The sequence below is a fragment of the Hyperolius riggenbachi genome, chromosome 1 (assembly GCF_040937935.1).
Source record: "Hyperolius riggenbachi isolate aHypRig1 chromosome 1, aHypRig1.pri, whole genome shotgun sequence".
Classification (NCBI taxonomy): Eukaryota; Metazoa; Chordata; class Amphibia; order Anura; family Hyperoliidae; genus Hyperolius; species Hyperolius riggenbachi.
Genome location: NC_090646.1, coordinates 189,742,362 through 189,765,793, shown reverse-complemented (window position 1 = coordinate 189,765,793; position 23,432 = coordinate 189,742,362). Strand labels below are relative to the sequence as shown.

General features: G+C 43.8%; 1 protein-coding gene across 3 annotated transcripts in view; it reads right to left on the bottom strand.

Annotated features, from left to right (window-relative positions):
- The window catches only part of TTC29 (tetratricopeptide repeat domain 29), a 326,460-nt gene that overhangs the window by 204,216 nt on the left and 98,812 nt on the right, over positions 1 to 23,432 (bottom strand). For all 3 annotated transcript variants that reach the window (XM_068269689.1, XM_068269706.1, XM_068269697.1), the window contains one exon: positions 7,615 to 7,797. In XM_068269689.1, coding sequence (XP_068125790.1) covers positions 7,615 to 7,797 — 183 coding nt within the window. The remainder of the gene's footprint in view (positions 1 to 7,614; positions 7,798 to 23,432) is intronic.

The window sequence follows — 23,432 nt, the reverse complement described above, 5'->3', positions numbered from 1 at the left end:
TCCGAGGCTGTGCGACTTGATAGCAGCCTGGAAGAGCTCAGGAGTCTGGCGGACAGGGCACCGGTGGAGGGCGACAAAGTGAGGGTGTACTGGGAACACGGCAGACTGTACAGAGAGGTTATTCCCTCTGAGCCGTCTGAGGTGGAGGAGGCCGACCGGCAGTTGATTGTTCCCCACAGGTACAGGGAGCAGCTATTAAGAATAGCACATGAGGTGCCCCTGGCTGGTCACTTGGGGATCCGCAAGACCAAATCCCGGCTTGCCCACAATTTTTATTGGCCCCACATGGGGACAGATATTGCTGATTTTTGCCGGTCTTGTGTCGCCTGTCAGCGGGTCGGCAAAGCAGGTGACACCGACAAAGCCCCACTGAGGCCCTTACCCATAATAGAGGAGCCCTTCCAAAGGGTTGCTGTTGACATAATTGGGCCTCTAGCGATACCCAGCAGCACAGGGAAACGTTTCATTCTTACGGTGGTAGATTATGCCACTCGCTACCCTGAAGCTGTAGCCCTGAGCTCCATACGGGCAGACAAGGTTGCGGACGCATTGGTGCGCATTTTCTCACGGGTCGGTTTTCCCCGTGAAATGCTACCCGATCACGGCCCGCAATTCATGTCGCGCCTAATGGAATGCCTCTGTAAACAAATGCAGGTAGAACACATCATGGCCAGCCCTTACCACCCCCAGACAAATGGGTTATGTGAGCGGTTCAATGGTACTCTGAAACAGATGCTAAGGGTGTTTGTTGAATCGCAAGGGAGAGACTGGGAGCGATACCTGCCCCACTTACTGTTTGCTTATCGTGAGGTGCCCCAGGCATCCACCGGGTTCTCGCCCTTTGAGCTATTATATGGGAGGAGGGTACGCGGACCCCTCGATCTCATTCGAGAGGTCTGGGAGGGGCAGGACATGGGTCCCGGGGTCTCCATAGTGGAATACGTTCTAAAGTTACGGGAAAAGATGGACACCCTGGTGGGGTTAGTGCGAGAGAATCTGACTCAAGCCCAGGCCACCCAGAAGCAGTGGTATGACCACGGGGCTAGGGAGAGAGTTTATGAGGTAGGTCGCAAGGTATGGGTCCTAAACCCGATGCGACAGAATAAGCTGCAGGCCGCTTGGGATGGGCCCTATACCATACATAGGAAGATTAGTGATGTGACCTATGTGGTCGCGCTGGATGACCGAGGTAAGCAGCTGAAAACATACCATGTAAATATGTTAAAGGAACATCATGCTAGAACCGCTTGCGCTCTCCCTGTCTGCAGTTTGCTACCGGACGGTGAAGCAGAGGCCCTGGTTGACATCCTGGCATCCACCCAGGAAACCGACTCTGTTGCCGAGGTGCAGATCAATCCGGAGTTGACAGCAGAGCAGCAGGCTGGGCTATCTGATGTGCTGACCCTTTACCGTGGTACCTTTACAGCCCGCCCTGGTCTGACCAGCCTGGCTGTACACCATGTTGACACCGGAAATAACAAGCCGGTTAGACAGTCAGCCTATAGAGTCTCCCCTGAGGTTCAGGCCCACATCAGCAAGGAGATTGAGGAAATGCTGTCACTAGGGGTGATCCAACGGTCGCACAGCACATGGGCATCACCTGTAGTGCTAGTACCCAAACGGGACCAGACCACTCGGTTCTGTGTAGATTATCGAAAAATAAATTTGATAACTGCGTCAGATGCTTACCCAATGCCGAGGGTCGACGAATTGTTAGATAAGCTAGCTGGCGCGCAATATCTAACAATCGTGGATTTGAGTCGGGGATACTGGCAGGTCCCTCTAACAGCTGAGGCACGGGAGAGGTCTGCCTTTATCACCCCCTCAGGTCTGTTTGAATTTAATGTAATGCCTTTTGGAATGAAAAATGCCCCGGCCACCTTCCAAAGGGTTGTAAATGGTCTCCTGGAAGGTTTGGAACACTGCGCTGTCGCCTACCTAGATGACATCGCCGTGTTTAGCGCCAACTGGAACGACCACTTAGCACAACTGTCACAGGTTCTGGGACGCATCACTGCAGCAGGACTAACAGTCAAGCCTAGCAAGTGTCAGATAGGCAAGAAACAGGTACAGTACCTGGGACATGTGGTGCACGGGGGAGAGCTTCGTCCAGATACTGGGAAGGTAGATGCCATTGTGTCCTGGCCCACCCCCCACACGAAGAAGCAGATTCAGTCCTTCTTAGGAACGGCTGGGTACTATAGAAAGTTTGTCCCCAACTACAGTGCCCTCGCCAAGCCATTGACAGATCTCACCAAAAAGAAGCTGCCCAAGCAGATTCTCTGGACGCCAGAATGTGAACAGTCATTCACAGCTCTGAAGAGGGCCCTAGCCAGCCCTCCCGTGTTGCAAGCGCCAGACTTCAGCCGACGGTTTGTAGTCCAGACGGACGCCTCAGCCTTTGGCCTAGGTGCTGTATTAAGCCAGGTAAACCAAACTGGGAAAGAACATCCGATTCTGTACTTAAGTCGGAAGCTGCTACCCCGGGAGGTAGCTTACGCCACCATAGAGAAGGAGTGCTTGGCAATTGTATGGGCCCTACAAAAGCTGCAGCACTATCTCTACGGTCGTGTATTCACCGTCGTAACCGACCACAACCCTCTTAGTTGGTTACATCGGGTTTCTGGGGACAATGGAAAACTGCTGAGGTGGAGCTTAGTTCTCCAACAATATAGCTTCACCATTCAACATAGGAAGGGGAGCAATCATGGGAATGCTGACGGACTGTCCCGTCAAGCAGAACCAACAATGTAGGTGCTGGCAGGATAATCTGGGAAGATCATCTGCCTTGCACCAAGTTAACGGCGGAGGTGTGGAGATATATGGAGGTGCTGATGATATTAAGGATAACAGGAACATATTCTTTCATTTTTTTCTGCCAGAAGGGAGCAGGTTACCTTGAGTTGCTTGGGGCAAGGAAATGGGTGATTGTCTTGACCATATCAGGTGCTTTGAGTCTGTATGCAGTTCCTCTGAGAGTGCTAATGGGATTATCTGCCTGACTGTTTGAACTCAGGAGACGGCCCATTGTCTCAATACACAAAGCCAGAGGACCAGAGTCTGGAGACTAACACAGGAACGTTTGAAATGTACATGACAGGCTATTAGAAATGGGTGAAGTCCTGTTGATACCATTTTTTACCTGTGGAAATTAAATCATTAGTGGAGGTGCTATAGTACCCTTTTCATGTATGTGGATCTCTGGAAATCCCATTTATGTCTGAGAACTGAGACAGGAAAAAGCCGTAATCAAGTTTTCACCTGGAGTTGAAAGGCTCACTTCACAATCTTTGATGTATGGACTTTTACCTGGAAATGGAATATGTCTGAAATTTAATTTAAAACCTAGTTCCTCCCCTCCCCAAGGAAGTTGCAGCCTACAGGCGTAGCTCAGAGTATAAAAAGCAGAGGCGGATGCCTAGTGACTGTCTTCTCTCGGAGGTAGCGAATAGCTAGGGAGGATCGCGACTCCTGGTCGAAACGGCGTCCTCCCGTCAAACAACGTTCTAACCTAAGCTGGTAACGTTTTTTTAATCCCCATTTTTATTTTACGCAAATATCCGTGTGTGTTATTTTTGTAACTTTTATCTTGTAACATTTTTACTTTGTTTTTTGTAATCTTTTTGTATATATTAAGTTCTGCATTGTTCTATGTTTTTCTAGAATATTAAATTATTATTTAATAAGTTTGACTTCTGCCGTACTAAACTAACACTCATAGCCTAGAAGAGACTGAAGTGTAACCGTGTATAAGTTCATGCCTAATTGTACGCTTGAGCAACACTCCCGTATGAAATTGTAATTGCATTGTGTGTGGGGGCGTTTGTCATACGTTGGCCTAAGCGCGCAGCTGACCCAACGTACGAACAACGCCAGTGCGAGTAGCGACAGCAGAGTGACTAACAGTATCGTTCGGAACGACTGTTAGTGGGTCTTTGCTTCACGACAGTGTAAGATTGCAACTGTGTGGGTGTGTGGGTGCGTGGCGTTCCCGTATTTGGCCTAAGCGCAAAGCTGACCCAAATACGAAAACGCGGAGTGCGCGCTGCGGACTCGACAGTAGAGTGGAAGTGTCTAGCGAACCGCTAGTGGTGGCAGTGAGAGGTGTTCTGAGGGGTCCCAGCCGTGTTTTAGCTTGACTAAGGCTGCTTCCCCTCTCAATCTGTTCAAACCCGCAGTCGGGAACCGTATACGCAGGCGTGCCGCGGGCCGGTTCCTGACAGTAAGCATGTAATATTCATTTGCAAGTACATCATGCGTTTATTTTAAATCATTTTACTCAGTTCAGGTAACAGGTTCACTTTAAGGCAAATCAATTATTTAACCAGTATTCTCATGAATCTACAGGGTACATGACACAGAAGGGATACAAATTTCTGATTCATGCATACGGAGACTTAATGATCATGCTATCTCACCCTTGCAGATTCTGCCTGATTATAATTATTTACTCATTGGTCTTGATTTATGAAAATGTAGACTTGTGATTGGTTAAAAAATAGCGTGTTTACTAAACAAAGTAGAATGTAAATTGACTATGTAACTTAAAGCTCGGCTTCTGGGGATGACTGCACTGATTACCCGGCAATAGCTGGAGATAATGTACTTTCAAGAAGTAAAAAAACATGCAGAGAACCAGGCCAGTGTTCCCTGATGACGGCACAAGGCCGAAACAGGTAGGAACTGGAGACTGGGCAACTTATATGAGATCGTTTTTTGGATTTTAAATGAGTACTGGGTTACACTATATGCTTTTAACTACTAAGGGTCCCTGTCAAAAGGACCCTGGAAGTAAGTCATTGTATATGTGATGTAGATTCAGCTTCTAATAAATGTTTATGTGATTTTTGGATGGAGAAGTGACCTTTCTCGATTTATTTCTGGTGATGGTCACTGTGGAAATATGCTTTTGAGCACCGTGGGGTTACTGCAGATGCCGATTTGAGTACCAAGCGCTGTGGATTTGTATGCAAAGAAAATGTTTAGAAAAACAAAACTCTTTATATAATATCCCTGCAAGCTCAATAAGTATTATAATTTCTTTCCTTTTAATTATAGCATAAGAAAGTAAGCCCTCTCTGTAAGTCTTTCTAGCCCCTTATCTACCAGGAGGACATAACTCATAAGCATGGGGTTCCACCCTCTGACCAATATCAACCCACGTGGCTAACCAGCAGGAAAGTGGTGTAAAATCACTCCTCAACACACACCCTTCGTTCCGTTACCTCAACTTCCTTTGTGGGGCACATTGAAGTGACAAAGAACCCCCCGTCCTTCTTCCTCGCCCTCACTAATTTATTAGATATGTCGAGTCAGTTTTTCCTGATTTGTAACTTAATGTATTTTGTTAGGATGCTCCACTAATTATCTCCAGGTCCCACTAAACTTCCCCTTCCATCTTTTTTTTTCTTTGTTTTTAAAGATATCCCATATGATTGATTAAACGAAGGACTATTACTTTGATCCATGGAGCGACGTTTAGTTACTTTCTTTTTCCTAGTTGCTTAGACTTGTTTAGCTGTTGCACATGGATTTCTGAATTAGGTGGTGCTTAATGAGAAACCATAACCAAGAATTGAACTTCATCCCAATCAGTAGCTGATACCCTATTTCCCATGAGAAATCTTTTTATTTTCTCAAATGGACCATTAGTGGGCTCTGTATGGCTGATTTTGTGGTGAAACCCCTCCCAGAGTATGATGTCAATGCCTCACAGCACTGAGGTCCTGACATCACACTGTGGGAGCCTTGTTGCATTGTGGGAAATAACAGCTGTTTCCAAATGCTAAAAAAAGCAAGCAGCATCTCCTTCCAGTGACATCACCGGCCAGCATTAAAAATGTCACCATGTGATACAGTGGGATGCAAAAATTTGGGCAGCCTTGTTAATCGTCATGATTTTACTGTATAAATCGTTGGTTGTTACAATAAAAAATGTCAGTTAAATATATCATATAGGAGACACACAGTGATATTTGAGAAGTGAAATTAAGTTTATTGGATTTACAGAAAATGTGCAATAATTGTTTAAACAAAATTAGGCAGGTGCATACATTTGGGCACCACAAAAAATAAATGAAATCAATATTTAGTACAACCTCCTTTTGCAGAAATTACAGCTTCTAAACACTTCCTGTAGGTTCCAATAAGAGTCTGGATTCCGGTTGAAGGTATTTTGGACCATTCCTCTTTACAAAATATCTCTAGTTCATTCAGGTTTAATGGCTTCTGAGCATGGTCAGCTCTCTTTAACTCACACCACAGATTTTCAATTTTATTCAGGTGTGGGGACTGAGATGGCCATTCTAGAACGTTGTACTTGTTCCTCTGCATGAATGCCTTAGTGGATTTTGAGCAGTTTTTAGGGCCATAGTCTTGTTGAAAGTTTCAGCCCCAGTGCAGCTTCAGCTTTATCACTGATTCCTGGACATTGGTCTCCAGAATCTGCTGATACTGAGTGAATTACATGCATCCCTCAACTTTGACAAGATTCCCAGTCGCTGCACTGGCCCTACAGCCCCACAGCATGATCGAACCACCACCATATTTTACTGTAGGTAGCAGGTGTTTTTCTTGGAGTGCTGTGTTCTTTTTCCTCCATGCATAACGCCCCTTGTTATGCCAAAATAACTCAATTTTAGTTTCATCAGTCCACAGCACCTTATTCCAAAATGAAGCTGGTTTGTCCAAATGTGCTTCAGCATACCTCAAGCGTCTCTGTTTGTGCTGTGGGCGGAGAAAAGGCTTCCTCTGCATCACTCTCGCATACGGCATCTCCTTGTGTAAAGTACGCTGAATGGTTGAACAATGACAGTGATCGCATCTGCAGCAAGATGATGTTGTAGGTCTTTGGTGCTGGTCTGTGGGTTGACTCTGACTGTTCTCACCATTCGTCACTTCTGTTTATTTAGATTGTTCTTGGTCTGCCACTTCAAGCCTTAACTTGAATTGAGCCTGTGGTTTTCCATTTCCTCAATATGTTCCTAACTGTGGAAACAGACAGCTGAAATCTCTGAGACAGCTTTCTGCATCCTTCCCCTAAACCATGATGGTGAACCACCTTTGTCTTTAGGTCATTTGAGGGTTGTTTTGAGACCCCATGTTGCTACTCTTCAGAGAAAATTAAAAGAGGAGGGAAACTTACAATTGACGCCCTTAAATACTCTTTCTCATAATTGTATTCACCTGTGTTTGTAGGTCAGGGGTCACTGAGCTTACCAAGCCAATTTGAGTTCCAACTATTATTTCTAAAGGTTTTGGAATCAATAAAATTACAACACTGCCATAATTTATGCACCTGCCTAATTTTATTTAAACAATTATTGTTTGCTTTCTCTAAATCCAATGAACTTCATTTCACTTCTCAAATATCACTGTGTTTGTCTCCTATATGATATATTTAACATTTTTGACATTTTTTATCGTAACAACCAACGAGTTATACAGGAAAATCATGACGATTAACAAGGTTGCCCACACTGCATGCACCCACCTCGTCCCCTACAACTGCCCACTGCATGTAATCCTCACATTAGGTACACGAGTCTACCCATCAGTTCATGTTATACGATACTGTCTTAACCTATATTCGCCAGGACTAGAAGTGACACATACCATGCTCTTCATCCACCATACCAAGGTTTGCATGAGCTTCAGCTTTCTTTTTACCACCATCAACTTTAATTTTCTTTGCTGTGTGAAAACAGCATTCAAAGAAGTGGTTTGACAGCCAATGATCTTCATTTTTAAAGTACTGAGCGAGGGCAAATTGATTTTTGTATACGTCTTCATAATAGCCTGGAAAAGAAAACACAGGTCAATAGGACTGATTTTGGCTATTTTATATTGCACTTATCCCCTCCATTCATGCTACTAGGACACTACGCTAATATACTGCAGTAAGCCTAAACGTCTAAACATTTGTAACATTTGACAGAACTTTTGGCTTTGCAGCTCTCCATATTTTCCCATATAGCATTTAAAATGTGAAACAGGGATTCCAATGACTTGCTATACAAATATATTTTTCAGGAACTTTGATAAATAAAGCTGCACAGCTGAAGAATAGAGTGCTACAACAAACCTAGTCAACCACAAGAAAATGATGATTTGAATATGGACATTGTAGCCTACTACCATAAGGTAGTTCTGTGAATAGCAAAACGAAGTTGGTAGGCTACATATAAATATAAATATTATCAAAGTATGCAGCAATTAGAGCCTGGTAATAAGTATGATTGACAGACATATCTGTAAGTACATATGGTCACGAAGAGTCCCATAGGAAACGCAGGGGGGGATAACAGCTGCCCAGAATCCCCCCTCAGACCAGGCCCGATGCAGTGTCTGGGGACAGGCACAAGTTGAGACACCAGAATATCTGCAGGCATCCTGCAACTCACCGCACTGGCCCCTTTATTTCCCTGCTACAACTGACTTTGGATGAAGCTGCAGTGTGTGTACAGAGCATGGAGCAACAGTGTGTGTACAAAACATGGAGAGGCTGTGGGGAACTTAACAGAGTCAGGTATGAGCACAGCCCTGTGCCATGCTGTGTGAATGCTTCACTTTCCCCTTCATTACTAATGTCGGCTGTCCTCATTATTATCTGTATCCAAACTGCTTCTGAACGATCCCATTGTCAATCAGGAGCAGATCGGACATTTAGGAAATAATTGTCATATAACAAATCCTGTCAGTCAGATGGGAAATTGCATTATGTGTACCCAGCATGATGTCCTACTATATTATTATACTGTACTGTGCGTGGCTGACGGAGACCCTTCAGAAATCCCCCCCTTGAAAATCCTGGGTTTGCCCCTGAGTCCGAGTTGACAAAATGAATGAGTAGAAAGAATAAGTAACAGAAAAAACAAACCTAATAGTAGCAGTAGAGCCTTGTACCACGTTAGCCATCAGTAAAGACAGAGGTTTTGAATCAAGATTTTTCCATTTATTGGCTAACTTAAAAGAAAAAGAGTAAGCTTTCAGCTAATAAGCCTTCTTCTTCAGACTCTTTGCCTTTAGGCTGGCAATGGTCAGCGCAGTGTTGTATTAACCAGGATTGCACAGGTCGCAAGGAATTGGTTCCTTCCTCCAGAGGGAAAAGTTGGAGACATTGTTCAGCCAACAATTCCACTCCTCCCCTCATTCCGGTACAGAGGAAGTAGTCATATTTATCTGAATCTTTAGTTCAGGCTTTCTGTAGGCTTCCCTTTCTTGTCCATGCATGTCTATTGGCACATCATGCGAATATATTATGTGAAAGCACAGAGAGAACTACACGAAGTTAAATATGACTGTTTCCTTATGTCTACCTCTACATTCTGATAGGGGTGGAGGAGTAGTTATTGCATACTTGTTGTATGTGGGACATCCATTCATGGCCTTATTATAAGGCATTACAGATGCCAATGAACCGGTTACATGGGACACTTGCTACAGAGAAGGCATTGTAACTATACTGATTATAGATGGGACATGACATGATGATGTCACTTATCATATGGGTCACATGACTGCACCAGGGCAGTTACAGAGGTAGCAGCTGATTAGAGGAGTGTTTTGACTACACCAGGCCGATTCTTAAAGGAACATCATCAAGCCAAGTGTTCTAAAATGACAATGTACAAATAATGTAATAATGTCCAAGTAGCTGTGTAAACATTTCCCTACTTGTCATGTTAAATATCATAGACAAAAGCTTAAATTCATTGTGTGTAGGATTTAGCTCTACTGGAACAAATCATTCCCAAAAGAGGTGTATGCTTCAATGCACAGCCAGTGTTATTTTTTTGCATATCAGACTACAGAGTATTTTTCTGTGAAAGCAAAAAAAGTATGAAAAGCTGTGGTGTCACAGACAATTACAATTGTTTCTAGAAAGTTGCAATTCCTCTGCTCTCTTCAGACAATTCAGTCAGAGACACAGGACACAGGCAGTTGCAGCTGCTGAGAGCTATGTCTCGCACACAGGGTTAACAGATGCACTGTGAGGGAATCTGCCGTCAGTTAAGAGTGAAAGGAATTTGATACAGTAAACAAAAGAGATAAGCAAGTAAAATGTATACATCATTATTTACCAGCACTTCAGGAACTCTTTCAATCCCAGGTTAAAATAACATGATAATCGATAGTGTTCCTTTAACCACTTAAGGACCGGGCTATGTTCTTCTGATCTGTGCTGGGTGGGCTCTTCAGCCCACAGCACGGATCGTGTTTGAGGCAGGGCGACCAGACTTCCCCCTTTTTTTCCCCACTAGGAGGATGTGCTGCTGGGGGTGTCTGATCGCCGCCGCTCACTTTCGCCTAGTGGAGGGGGGCTCCTCAAAGCCCCCCTCCGCATCGATTTTCCGCCTCCCTCTGTTTTCCTCCCTCCTCTCCTTCCCCTGGGCGGCACAGGACGGCGATCCGTCCTGCGCTGCCTCTGATAGGCTTCAGCCTATCAGATGCCGGCGATCCGCGGCCAATCAGAGGCCGACAGCAGCGCCGTATGATGTAAACACAGGGGATTTCTTCCCTGCGTGTTTACATTTAGCCTGCGAGCCACGATCAGACACCCTCCGTGAACTGACATAGAAAGTTTCCATGGGAAACCACATAAGACCGGCGTTAGGCGGTCGTTATGTGGTTAAGCCAGGGCAATGGGGCCTGTGGTAATCTAACTACTTTATAGGTAAAATGTTAGCACTAAACTTTTTATTGCCTAACAATCATTTTAGTATTGTGTGACATTCTCCTTTGCCATGCCCCTATAAGCAAAGAAGGTGGAGCCTTGTAAATCATATCTCAAGTGGCCAATTGTGCATCCAAATTGGTCATGATGCAGCTTAAATTATAACATGGTTTCAGTTGCAGTTTATTATATTGCATTCAACTCTTTCACTCTTCTTAGATGCTCTTTGGGTTGAAAATGTCAGCCATGGCTCTAACAGAGTGTGGATTGGGAATCATCCAGGCATCTGGTCTATGGTGAGAGCACCAAAAAGTTAAAGGGGTTCTGTGGCCCTTTTTCAAAATGCAATTTAAATTAAGAGATATGTTCCTTTCATAAGTACAAATATATTTTCACTTGTTTAAAAACAGCTGTGCTGTGTCTCTCCTGCTCCTTTCTAATTATCCATCTAGTGCTGCAGGAAGAGGCAGACAATACAGCAGCTGTTTCTCCCTGCTATCTGCCTCTCCCCCCTGCTGCTGAGTCATCCCTGACCTTTCTGTGTGCTCCAGCTAGCAGGAGGAAGATCTGCATCACTCCAGTGAGGCTGATAGCAGGGAGGAGATCTGCCTCATGTGGCTTCAGCTCTGCTGATCTATCGTGCACGGCAGTACAGGGAGACTGTGTAATGACCCGGAAGCACTTTACATCGCAACCATCTTGCCCAAAGGTTTAAAAGTTATATTTTATTAAATAAGTTATTTATTTGCAGTGGGGAGTGGCGAAAATAGGAAAAATGAAGAGAAGGAATAACTAGGGAAACAGTAATATGTTTATTTTAGTGTGCTGTAAATTCATCACAGATCTTCTTTAACTACTTGCCGACTGCTCCACGCCAATTGGCGTGAGCAGTGCGGCAGCCCCAGGACCGCTCCATGCACATTGGCATGAACCGCCGTCTATGGGGCTAGCAGGAGTTTGTGCACAAGCATCTCCTGCTCGGAAGGCGGATCTCCACCCAGCCTTCAGTCTCCGAGCAGCCGCTTGGGAGACTGTTAGACAGCGAAAACCACCGTCTAATTACGTTGTACAGCGCTGCGATCTGCAGCAGCGCTGTACTGGGGACAGCCGTGTGACACGGCTTTACCCTCTATTAGTGCGGAAGTGATCTGCTGTCATAGGCTGAAGCCTATGACAGCCGATCACGCTGATTGGCTGGCGGGGGGAGGGAGAGAGGGAGCGGGGAATAATAATAATAATAAAAAAAATACAATAGTTTATTTAAAAATAAAAGAAATAAATATGTATAAAAAAAAAAAACATTTGGGGAGTGATCAGACCCCACCAAGAGAGCTCTGTTGGTGGGGAGAAAATGGGGGGGTGGGAATCACTTATGTGCTGAGTTGTACGGCCCTGCAGCTTGGCCTTAAAGCTGCAGTGGCCAATTTCATAAAAAAGGGCCTGGTCTTTAGGGGGGGGGAGGGGGTTAATACTGCGGTCCTCAAGTGGTTAACAAAATACCACTGCTAAAATACTGATAAGTAAAGCATTGGTATATATTCTATGAACATGGCAGGTGTAACTAATGTTATAGATAGTGGTATATATTTTGTCCTAATCATACATCCGTTGTTCACCCTGTTTAAAGCGGACCTGAACTCAGAATATCCCCTCTGCTCTAAAAGATAAGCAACAGTATAATAACCTTTAAAGGAACAATATCAAACCAAGTGTTCTAAAATTACTATGTACAAATAATGTCTAATTAGCTGTGTAAACACTTTCCTACTTTTTATGCTAAATATCAGAGGCAAAAGCTTTAATGCATTGCTATGTTTGGAATGTCTCAATTGCAAAGGTATGAATCTCTGCAGTCAGGGGTGCCGCCAGCGTACAAGCGAGTAAGGCCCCCGGTTGGGGCTTCACACGAAGGGGGCCTCGCTCTGCTGCTGGCGGTGTGTCCCAGGCCCGTTTCTTGCAAGTGGTGCAGCAGGAGGGTAAGCGCAGTGGTGGGGCGAGCGGGCAGAGCAAAGTTTCAACTCACCTTCCTCGATCCCTGCACGCATCTTCATCCTGTCCCAGCGTCTGTTGCGATGGTAACAGCACCCCCTGTGATGACGTAAACACATGTCATCACAGGGGGAGCTCTTACCGATACGATGGACGCTGGGACAGGAAGAAGATAGAAGCTGCGTGCAGGGATCGAGGCAGGTGAGTTGAAAGTTTGCTCTGCCCGCTCCCCCCGCCTCTATGCTGGAGACATCTATCTAACCTATACTGGGAGCATCTACCTATCTAACCTATACTGAGGGGTACCTACCTATCTAACCTATACTGCGTGCACCTACCTATCTAACCTATTCTGCGGGCAGCTACCTATCTAACCTACACTGCGGGCACCTACCTATCTAACCTATGCTGGGTGCAACTATACTAGCTAACCTATACTGGGGGAACCTACCTATCTAACCTATATTGGGGGCAACTATGCTGGCTACCTATATTGGAGGCACCAACCTATCTTACCTATACTGGAGGCACGTACGCAGTTCTTACCGATGCGATGGACGCCGGGACAGGAAGAAGATAGAGGCTGCATGAGGGGATCGAGGAAGGTGAGTTGAAACTTTGCTCTGACCGCTCCCCCCACTCCTATGCTGGAGACACCTACCTATCTAACCTATACTGAGGGAATCTACCTATATCTAACCTATACTGAAGGGCACCTATCTATCTAACCTATACTGCGGGCACCTACTAACTTTCTAACGTATACTGGTGGAACCTACCTATCTGACCTATATGGGGCACCTAACTATCTAACCTATACTAGGGGCAAATATACTCGCTACCTATATTGGAGGCACCTACCTATCTAACCTATACTGGGGGCACCTACCTTTCTAACCTATACTGGGGCAAATATACTGGCTACCTATATTGGAGGCACTTACCTATCTAACCTATACAGGGGCACCTACCTATCTAACCTATACTATGGGGAACTATATGGGCTGCCTATACTGGGGGGGGGGGGCTATGGCTGGCTACCTATACTGAGGGCACCACATGTACCTGGCAATCCTATACTGCACCTATAGCTCATTACTTATACTGAGGGCACCACACCACCTGGCAATCCTATACTGCAACACCTATAGCTTGCTACCTACAGAGGGCACCACATGTAACTGGCTACCTATACTGCAGTACCTATAGCTTGCTACCTATACTGAGGGCACCACCTGTACCATATCTCATATGTTGGGCGGCATGGTGGTGTAGTGGTTAGCGCCCTTGCCTTGCAGTGCTGGGTTCCTGGTTTAAATCCCAGCCAGATCAACATCTACCAAGAGTTTGTATGTTCTCCCCGTGTCTGTGTGGGTTTCCTCTGGGAACTTTGGTTTCCTCCCACATCCCAAAAACATACAGATAAGTTAATTGGCTTACCCCTAAATTGGCCCTAGACTAAGATACATGCACTCCACTACATGGTATAGACATACGACTATGGTAGGGACTTAATTGTGAACCCCACTGAGGGACAGTTAGTGACAAGACTATATACTCTGTACAGCGCTGTGTAATATGTCGGCGCTATATAAATACTTAAAATAAATAAACCGGGAACTACCTGTATTTTGCTAGTATTTGGCTCCACCCACATCATATTTTGGCCATGGCCATTTTTCGCCCTTTGTTTTGTGGTGTGACTACAATTTTTTTTGTCATGGAGGGGGGCCTCAAGTTTTGGACTGCTTGGGACCACTAAAACCTTAGCTGCACCCCTGTCTGCAGTCTGACATGCTGAGAACAGTGTAATATTAAAGCAGAGTTATATGAAAAGCCTGTTAGGTTTCACATACAGGGTGCATTTATCTATGTTTTTCTTCTGTCCCGTGCAAGAGTTCAGGTCCACTTTAAAATATAACATAGAAACAAGTTAATTTCAAATAGAAGATCAGGACAATAGCCAAAGCTTCACAGTACTGTGTCCATTCATCATACTTAAAATATGACAGTGAGATTTTGGAGCTTTATGTCTGAAGGGTGGAGAGGGAGACTCAAACCTGCAGCTGTGAGTTGACAAGGAAACCCAAATGTATCCTATTGGGTAAAATCCTATTCTCAAAGCACTCACAGCAGCTTTTAAGAAAACATGAAAGTCATGAGATATCTGCAGGGAGAGCAACAGGACTCCAATTTGTCCATTAAATGAAGCTGTAAACATTGATTGTTTGTTCTACATTCTTGGCACAGGGAATGAGGCCAGATGTTAGGTCACTAACAGCTATCATCTCTAACTTCATTACACTATTCATTTAGAGCTGACCACAGCAGCGCACACTGGATAATGATGAAATGTTAGGAAACTCTGTCCAAGATATCAGTTTTATCAACTCTCCATTTTCCTTCTATGCTGTGTTTTATGGCGGAAATTACTTTCGTCTTATTGTTGAAATAATATTCTCTTTGTATAAAACTGCACTTTTAGTCTTCCTTAAAGGGCACCACAACCACATATAGAAGAATGTAGTTAATTATTCAGGATAGCCAATTTTACATTAATTATCCTGCTTTCAGCATCTGAAACACTTCCTATATCTATATATTGCTGTATATTGGTATGTAATCACTCCTTAACAGTGATGTTTAGCCTAAGCTATTTAGTCATGCAGCTTCCTGCCTCAGAGCATTCTGGGAGACCAGGTGTTGTTTCTGCTCCCACAACAAAACAAACATTCCACAGTGTTGCACCTTGCCAGAAGTAAAGATGCTGCCATCTGTGATAAATTTAAGAATGATAAATAAGGATGAGGATAGATTTTACAATGGGAAAATAATGACTAAATACTTTATATATTAATATCATAAAAGTATTAATTAAGTTATAGTATTATAATTATTGATTTATAAAGCGCCAACATTTCCAGTGCCCCTGATTTATGTTCAGTAAAGTTCCTCTTTAAAAGTCAAAAACAGAATTTCCGAATATTAGTCCTTAAGAAATGTAACACTGATGGAGAAGGAATTTGGACATAACCCAAAAGTGTATGGACAATTTGTTTTTTCCTTGTCCTATCATGTAAAAATAAAAAAGGCCATACTAACAGCCAGGCTTCAGTAATTTTGAGTCATACATCTGGAACAAGCATCCTACCTGTGAAATCAGAGCACCTGATCTACATATAGTACTTGTGATGGTTCAATTATCATAAGATAAGCACAACATCCAGGCAAGTAAGGCAGTTAAAAAAAGTTGCGGCCAAAAATGGGCGTAATTGTTATTTTTCAATATATGTGGGCACAAATGTTATTTATTGATATATGTGGGCATAATTGTTAATTAACATAATATAGAAAGCTGTTATGCTATTTAGCAGGCATCTGCAGTTAAGTTGAAATTTATTGTATTATTGGCAGTGGGGATCAGGGGGTGTTAAGGTTAGGCACCACTAGGGGGGTCTTAGGGTTAGGCACCACCAGGGGGGTCTTAGGGTTAGGCACCACCAGGGGGGTTTTAGGGTTAGGCACCACCAGGGGGGTCTTAGGGTTAGGCACCACCAAAGGGGGGTCTTAGGGTTAGGCACCACCAGGAGAGAGTTCTGTGTGAGAGTAGGGAGAGGTTAGGTTATAGTTAGGTTCCTGTAATACTGCAATTAAATCGTTATTTACCATTTTTGTTAGCGATTTTGTTATTTAACATTGCACTTAAATTGTTATTTACCGATATTGCTAGTAATATCGTTATTTAACGTCACACCTAAATTAGCTCGCACATTTTTCAAATGTATGCGCTTGCATATCCTTCTTACTTCAGGCTTCCTATATCTACAATCTGCAATGGGTATGAAATTTGGAGATGAACCCCAACCCATCAGACGCAAACATAACCTAATTTACTGGCAATGTGATTACATTGCAATTCAATTGGTTTTTGAATCCCCTTTCCATCTATCTGCTCAAATCCCTCCACACACTACACACAGATTCTCAACTGATTTCAGTATGAAATCTTTGATAATATGTGCCTGTCTGCTGGGTCTCCCAATTACCCCCTCCCATTAACCCCCAACCCCCCCTCGCATGGTCCTGGTCTCTATTCTCTCCTCCGGTTGCTCCTTCTTTAGTCCTGGGGCGCATGTGTGACGTTATGCAACGGTCAATCACTAAGGGCAGCATGGCCTACGCATGTGACTGAATCGACCAATTTTAGCCAAAAATCAGTCAATTGTGAATCGTTTGCAGCATGCAAAAAAATCAATAAATGTATGGCCACCTTTACAGATAGGAAACTAGAAATGCAGATTAAGATTATTTAGGCCTGTGTACAAAAGTAATTTTCTGATTAAGATTTAAAGCCACTTCCTGTTTACACCAAATCCATATTGGCCAGAAAGGATGGAAATGATGTTCCTTTTCTACAAAAAAGAGTGATCCATATCTACTTCTTCCTATAGATACCGGGCTTATTTGTAGATGTGGTAAACAAGCATTATCTACCTGATATCAGTCATTTACCACCTTGTCACAATGTCCAACTGAAAATGAGATCAGATCTCCATTAGTTATAATCTAATATCCCTCTCCCATCTTGGGCAGCAAACTTTGTAACGATCACTGCATTACAAACCTATGGAACCTCATCCTAGTGCTGCTCCTGCTCAGTCTGTTGGATTCTGCCCAGCTCGATCTCCCACATAACAACCCTTCTCACTCAATGTTCAAACCAACATCAATCCGGGGGGCTTCCTTTTAAAATAGATTATCAAATCTAATATTCTATTCTTAAAAAATATACAATGAGTGCTTAGCATAGCTGTGCCCAGCAGGTTAAAGAAATGCTTTACATTTTCTGTGCTTTGTGCATAGTGTTCATATCACCAACAACATGCAATATAAATTAGCTGTGTGATGAAAGTAATAGTGGAAAGATACTGTGGGAAGGCGGTCTGTTACTTTAAAGCAGCAGGGACAGCCATACTATCCCAGGAAAAAACACATATATAAATTGATATTTGTTTTACTTGCATAACATGTATTGTACTGTCCATGTTTTGATTTTAGTGAATTTTATATAGTAAATAAAGAGAAAACTGTTTCCGGCATTTTCCATCTTTACTGCCTCTTACTAAAGCCAATCCTAATGTAATTTCCTCCCTTACTCTTTTTTCTCGCCTAGAAATTGCATATATCTAGCATGCATTGTAAACATAAGTGAGCACAACATAGGTTGTATTTCATTAGCTTCTCCAGAGGGGTGAGGTGAATTTCCCTTCTCAGCCTTGTGTCAGCCAATCAGTGAGGAACAGGTGTGTGTGAGGGGAGCTAACGAGCTTCCCTCTCCTCCGCAATGTACCAAATAGAGCAGCGGTAAGGAACCTTGGCTCTCCAGCTGTGATATAACTACAAATCCCAGCATGCATTTGCCTTTATTAATCATGACTGTGGCTGTCAGACTTGTAGTTCCTTAAAGGGAACCAGAGAGGAACGCGCAAAAAAAAAGGAAAAAGCTTTTATACATACCTGGGTCTTCTTCCAGCCCCATAAGCCTGGATCGCTCCCACGCCGCCATCCTCCGCTTCCTGGATCGGCGGTACCGGGTCCTGTCACTTCCGGCGGACGTGGCCAATTGTCCGCATCACAGCGGCTCCCTCCATACCCGCAGTAGGCAGCCTCATGCGTACTTGTATAGAGGGAGCGCCGTGTGATGCGGACAATTGGCCGCGTCTGTCGGCCGACTGGCCGACTGGCGGCCATGACGGGACCCGGTACCGGCGGATCCAGGCAGCAAAAGGCGGCGGCGTGGGAGCGATCCGTGCGTATGGGGCTGGAGGAAGCCCCAGGTATGTATAGTATCTTTTTCCTGGGGCCTCTGGTTCCCTTTAACAGCTGGAGAGTCAAGATTCCCTACCCCTGAAAAAGAGCCAGACTGACTTATTACAGTAGAAACATTTATGATTATATTGGAATGTCTTGCAATGCAGGGTCAGGTTGTAGACTGCATAATAAACACAGAGTAGTGGGTAAATGGAATCTGATTTTATGGTTGACAATCCTGCTTTAAGATGCAAATAATGTCACACGCACACACACACACACACACACACACACACGCACGCACGCACGCACGCACGCACGCACGCACACACACACACACACACACACACACACACACACACACACACATTATTTTTTGAGTGAAAAAAACTGAAGTTGCAATACATTCATAACATCACTAGCATGATTATAAAATATGTAGAGGCATCTTGTAACATCACTGCAAATTCACAGGTTTAGAAGATCATATGGAAATCTAATTTGGGTTTACTGTGCTCACAAGTTGCAATCCACATCAAGATCAGCCATTCCATTGTTTTATATATTACCAACCATATATTTGATGAAAGATTTATACACAGAATCTTGGATAAAAGTAAAGATAGATGAAACGTGGTATACTGTAGATGCTAAAAAAATAAATCAAAGATTGCCTGAAGTGAAGCCTTATAAGAGAGGAAAGAGTATTCTGACAACCGTCAAGAATCACATGTACCTTTATATGAAGAGATATTTTGTGAAATTATGCAAAGGACTCCAGATATCAGACCTTGAAAAGTCTCATGAGAAGGAACTGACCCAAGGCTGCCAATTGTTATAAGCTAAGCTTTGATTGAATGAACTTATGTGACACTTCCAGACAATCCTGCCAATGAATAACAATGAGGTTCGAATAGACAACTGTACAGCACAATATCTTTAGACAAAAGATGACCTAGGCTCACAACATAGGATAAAACACACACACACACCACACAAATCCAAGGTGTGACAACAGAATGCTTTTAATGTTTTAATGTAATGTAAAAAGAATAAAGAATTTAAATAAAATCATACCCCATATAACATGAAGATTTTGAAATTAACAACTTTATTAAGTACCCAAATACATAGGGTATAAATAAAAAGGAACAAAAAGAAAAAACAGCTTTGCTGAAAATATTCCACCACATCCTGAATAATAATAATACTTGAAGTAAAAAAAAATCTAATATGAAAAGATGACTGGCCATAATCACAATAAATGATAGACACTCAGTAAAACAATAACCCAGCTGTGATACCAGTCAATCAGTACCTCATACCAGTGATGCACTATTTAATCGTGTATCTGATTGTATCCAGGCTATGTATCGCCTCCCCATTATTTTTAATGTTGCACATTTATTAAAATTATCTTGTACATATTGGCACTAGGGATGAGCAAGTACGCGCTCTGGCAGTCTTGCAAACATGTCCTTGAACTTTAGATAGTTCTGCGAATTCTCACCTAACCTATTTTGCAAAGTGCATCAAAGTCTATAAGCCAACTTTCATGGGTGCATCTTATTTCGGCGCCGCTCAGTTCGGCGCGGTGAGAGACGAATGACGGCTCTCACCGCTGCTGCTAAACTTCGAGGCGGCGTTAAATACTATTCCCCCTCCGAGTTGTCGCAACTCGGAGGGAGATGTAATTCGAGGTCTGGCAGCCGCCAGAGCCCCAAATTACCTCTACGCGCCCCGCGCAGCATAACATTGCTGCTATGGGGCGCCCAGTTTGGTGCTCGGCTCCCAAAGCCGTGCTCCGAAATCAGCTGATCCAAACTTTCATGACTAATAGCAAAGCCCCAAATACATGCTACAACCTCCAAATTTCCTAGATATGTGAAGGAGAAAAGTGACAACATGGGAAAAATTAAAAATCTCCAAATGACCATGTGTTTTTTCAGAAAATCGCAGTTACAGCGATGGCAGGAAAATTGGAATTATGCATGATGGACAGCACGCAGAAAGCAGCGAAAACAGTAGGCCATGGAACTAAGATTGAGACGGTGGCACTATATGTCTGCTAAAGCCCACTAGCAGCAGTCACTGCCATCAAAACAGCAGGAGACCACATTGCTAGCTGGCATCATGAGCTAGGTGACATCAGGAATGAAAGCCACTCATAAAAGGTGTGTAGAATTAACGCCAGTGTAATTATGACCAAGGATGAAGGACCTGACATGGAGCACGGGTCATCAAGAGCAGCAGTAGAGTGTGGCCTTCTGGTCAGCTATCACATCGCTAGCAGGCAGCTTGAGCTGGGTGGAAGGCATCAGCACTGCTATCCAGAAGTGTACATATCAGTAGCGTCAATGCAGTATTGAAAGATGGCAGCAACAGCAGGAGGAAGGACCAAGTAAATACCAAAGTAAATGGAACAATAGGAGCCAGACTACATTTATTATTATAATTAATGATTATATATTTCACAGCATTACAGTAGAAAAATGTGACTGAAGGTAGTGATAAGGGCTAAGCAGTAGCTGTCAGTCACTATACTGTCGATTCATAGTTCCTAAGAAGTGATATTTCAAGTCTCACTTTTTCAGCAGGTGAGCCAGCCAGTGCAGGAGTCTTGTCTGTATGAACAGGTGTATAGTTGAAGGCAACCACATCTATGAAACATATATCTAAATTTGAAAATGCAGTGATAACAGTAACGCTCATACTGCAATTTACACTTGATCACACATGAGCTTTTAGAATTTAACAAGTCCCATTTAATAATAACTCCTTCCTGATAAAAATCTATGTTCCTACACCTAACCTTATTTTCTCACATGGAAAAAAAAAACCTTCCTGATGTGTAATCTTATCATCCTCTTTATTATGTCGTAGTGCGTAGCTTTAAACTTTAAACCCTAGCTGATAGTACAAGCCTCTCCTGTTCTACAGTGTATACTCTATAACTCCAATACTAATACTCAATGACTCAAGCTGTCATTCGGCTCACCTTGCGCCCGGCTCACTGGCAGAGTATATATACGTATGCAGCCAAACCACCTGCTACAAATCTTCGTTGTTATACAATACAATACAATAACATTTCTATAGCGCTTTTCTCCCATAGGACTCAAAGCGCTTAGGCTCTCTCAGATTCAGTAATTAGTAGGATGAAGTATTCACACAACAAAAGTTATATTTCTGCAAATGCCAGACTGAACAGGTGGGTTTTCAGTCTGGATTTAAACACGTCCAGGGATGGGGCTGTCCTGATCTGTTGAGGTAAGGAGTTCCAAAACGTAGGGGCAGCATGACAGAAGGCTCTGGGACCAAAAGTTTCCAAGTGGACTCTGGGTATGACTAGATTATTAGAACCTGTGGATCTGAGAATGCGGGGATTGCTACGCAGCTGTAACATATCTTTCATGTATCCAGGGCCTAGATTATTCAGGGATTTAAATGTCAGTAGGCCGATCTTGAATAGGACCCTCCATTCTATAGGTAGCCAGTGAAGGGAATGCAGGACTGGCGTTATGTGGCAGTGACGGGGTTGGTTGGTTAGCAGTCTGGCAGCAGTATTCTGTATCAGCTGTAGGAGGTACAGGGCCTTTTTTGGAAGGCCAGTGTAGAGAGCATTGCAGTAGTCCAGTCGGGATGTGATGAAGGCGTGGACTAAGGTTGGCAGATCTTCTGGGGGTATGAGGTGCTTGATTTTTGCAATGTTCTTCAGGTGAAAATAGGATGATTTCACCACAGCAGAGATTTGAGTTCTGAAGTTTAAATCCCCATCAATTAGAACTCCCAGGCTACGCACATGATCAGAGCTGCGTAGATCCGTGCCTCCTATTCCCAGTGGTGAAGACTGCAAGTTAAGTTGTTTTGTTATCATGCTCTGCCCTCCAATCAGAAGGACTTCAGTTTTGTCTGCATTTAGTTTCAGCCAGTTGTCATTCATCCATTGCTGTAGTTCACGTAAGCAGGCGTTTATAGTTAGAGTTGGGTCTGTCACACCAGGCTTGAAGGAAAGATATAGTTGGGTGTCGTCTGCATAGCAGTGGTATGTCAGGCCATGTTTTTGGATTAGTTTTCCCAACGGCAGCATGTAAATCGTGAAAAGCAGGGGAGAGAGGATTGAGCCCTGGGGCACCCCATACTTAAGTGTTACAGGGGTGGACAGGAAGGGCCCCATAGACACTTTGTGGGTTCTGCCACTCAAGAAGGATTGGAACCACTGAAGTACTATGCCATCAATGCCGCAGTATTCCTGTAGCCTGTTTATCAAGATGTCATGGTCAACTGTGTCAAAGGCTGCAGAAAGGTCTAGCAGTATGAGGATCGAGCACTCTCCTCTGTCTCTTGCCATGAGCAGGTGGTTGCATATTTGGATGAGGGCAGTTTCAGTGCTGTGGTGTTTCCTGAAGCCAGACTGGAATGGGTCATAACTGTTATTTTGTAGGATTCTGGCCTCTAGCTGGAGGTATACAGCTTTTTCAATTAGCTTGCCCAGAAAGGGGAGGTTAGAGACAGGTCTGTAGCTGGTCATTGCATCTGGGTCCAGGGAGGGTTTTTTAAGGAAAGGCCTGATGCTTGCTTCCTTCAGTAAAGCAGGAAATATCCCTGATTGTAAGGAACAGTTAACAATTTTGAGGAATACCGGTACGAACAGGTCGGGGCAGTTCAACATGAACTGTGTTGGGCCCGGATCCAGGTCACAGGTAGTTAGGCGGACGTGAAGGAGGATGCTTGATGTGACTTCTTCATCAATGTCTTTGAAGTTTGACCAAGGTGTTACGTTGTCTCTGCTAATGGTCTTCGGCGCTATATTAGGCTCAGATGCTGTAAGTTGGATGGCGGACCTTATAGCGGAGACTTTGTCTGTGAAGAAATGGGCAAATTGGTCACAGAGGTCCTTTGAAGACTCGATATTAAGTTTTTGACATGCTGGGTTGCAGAGTTTTTCCACTGTGCG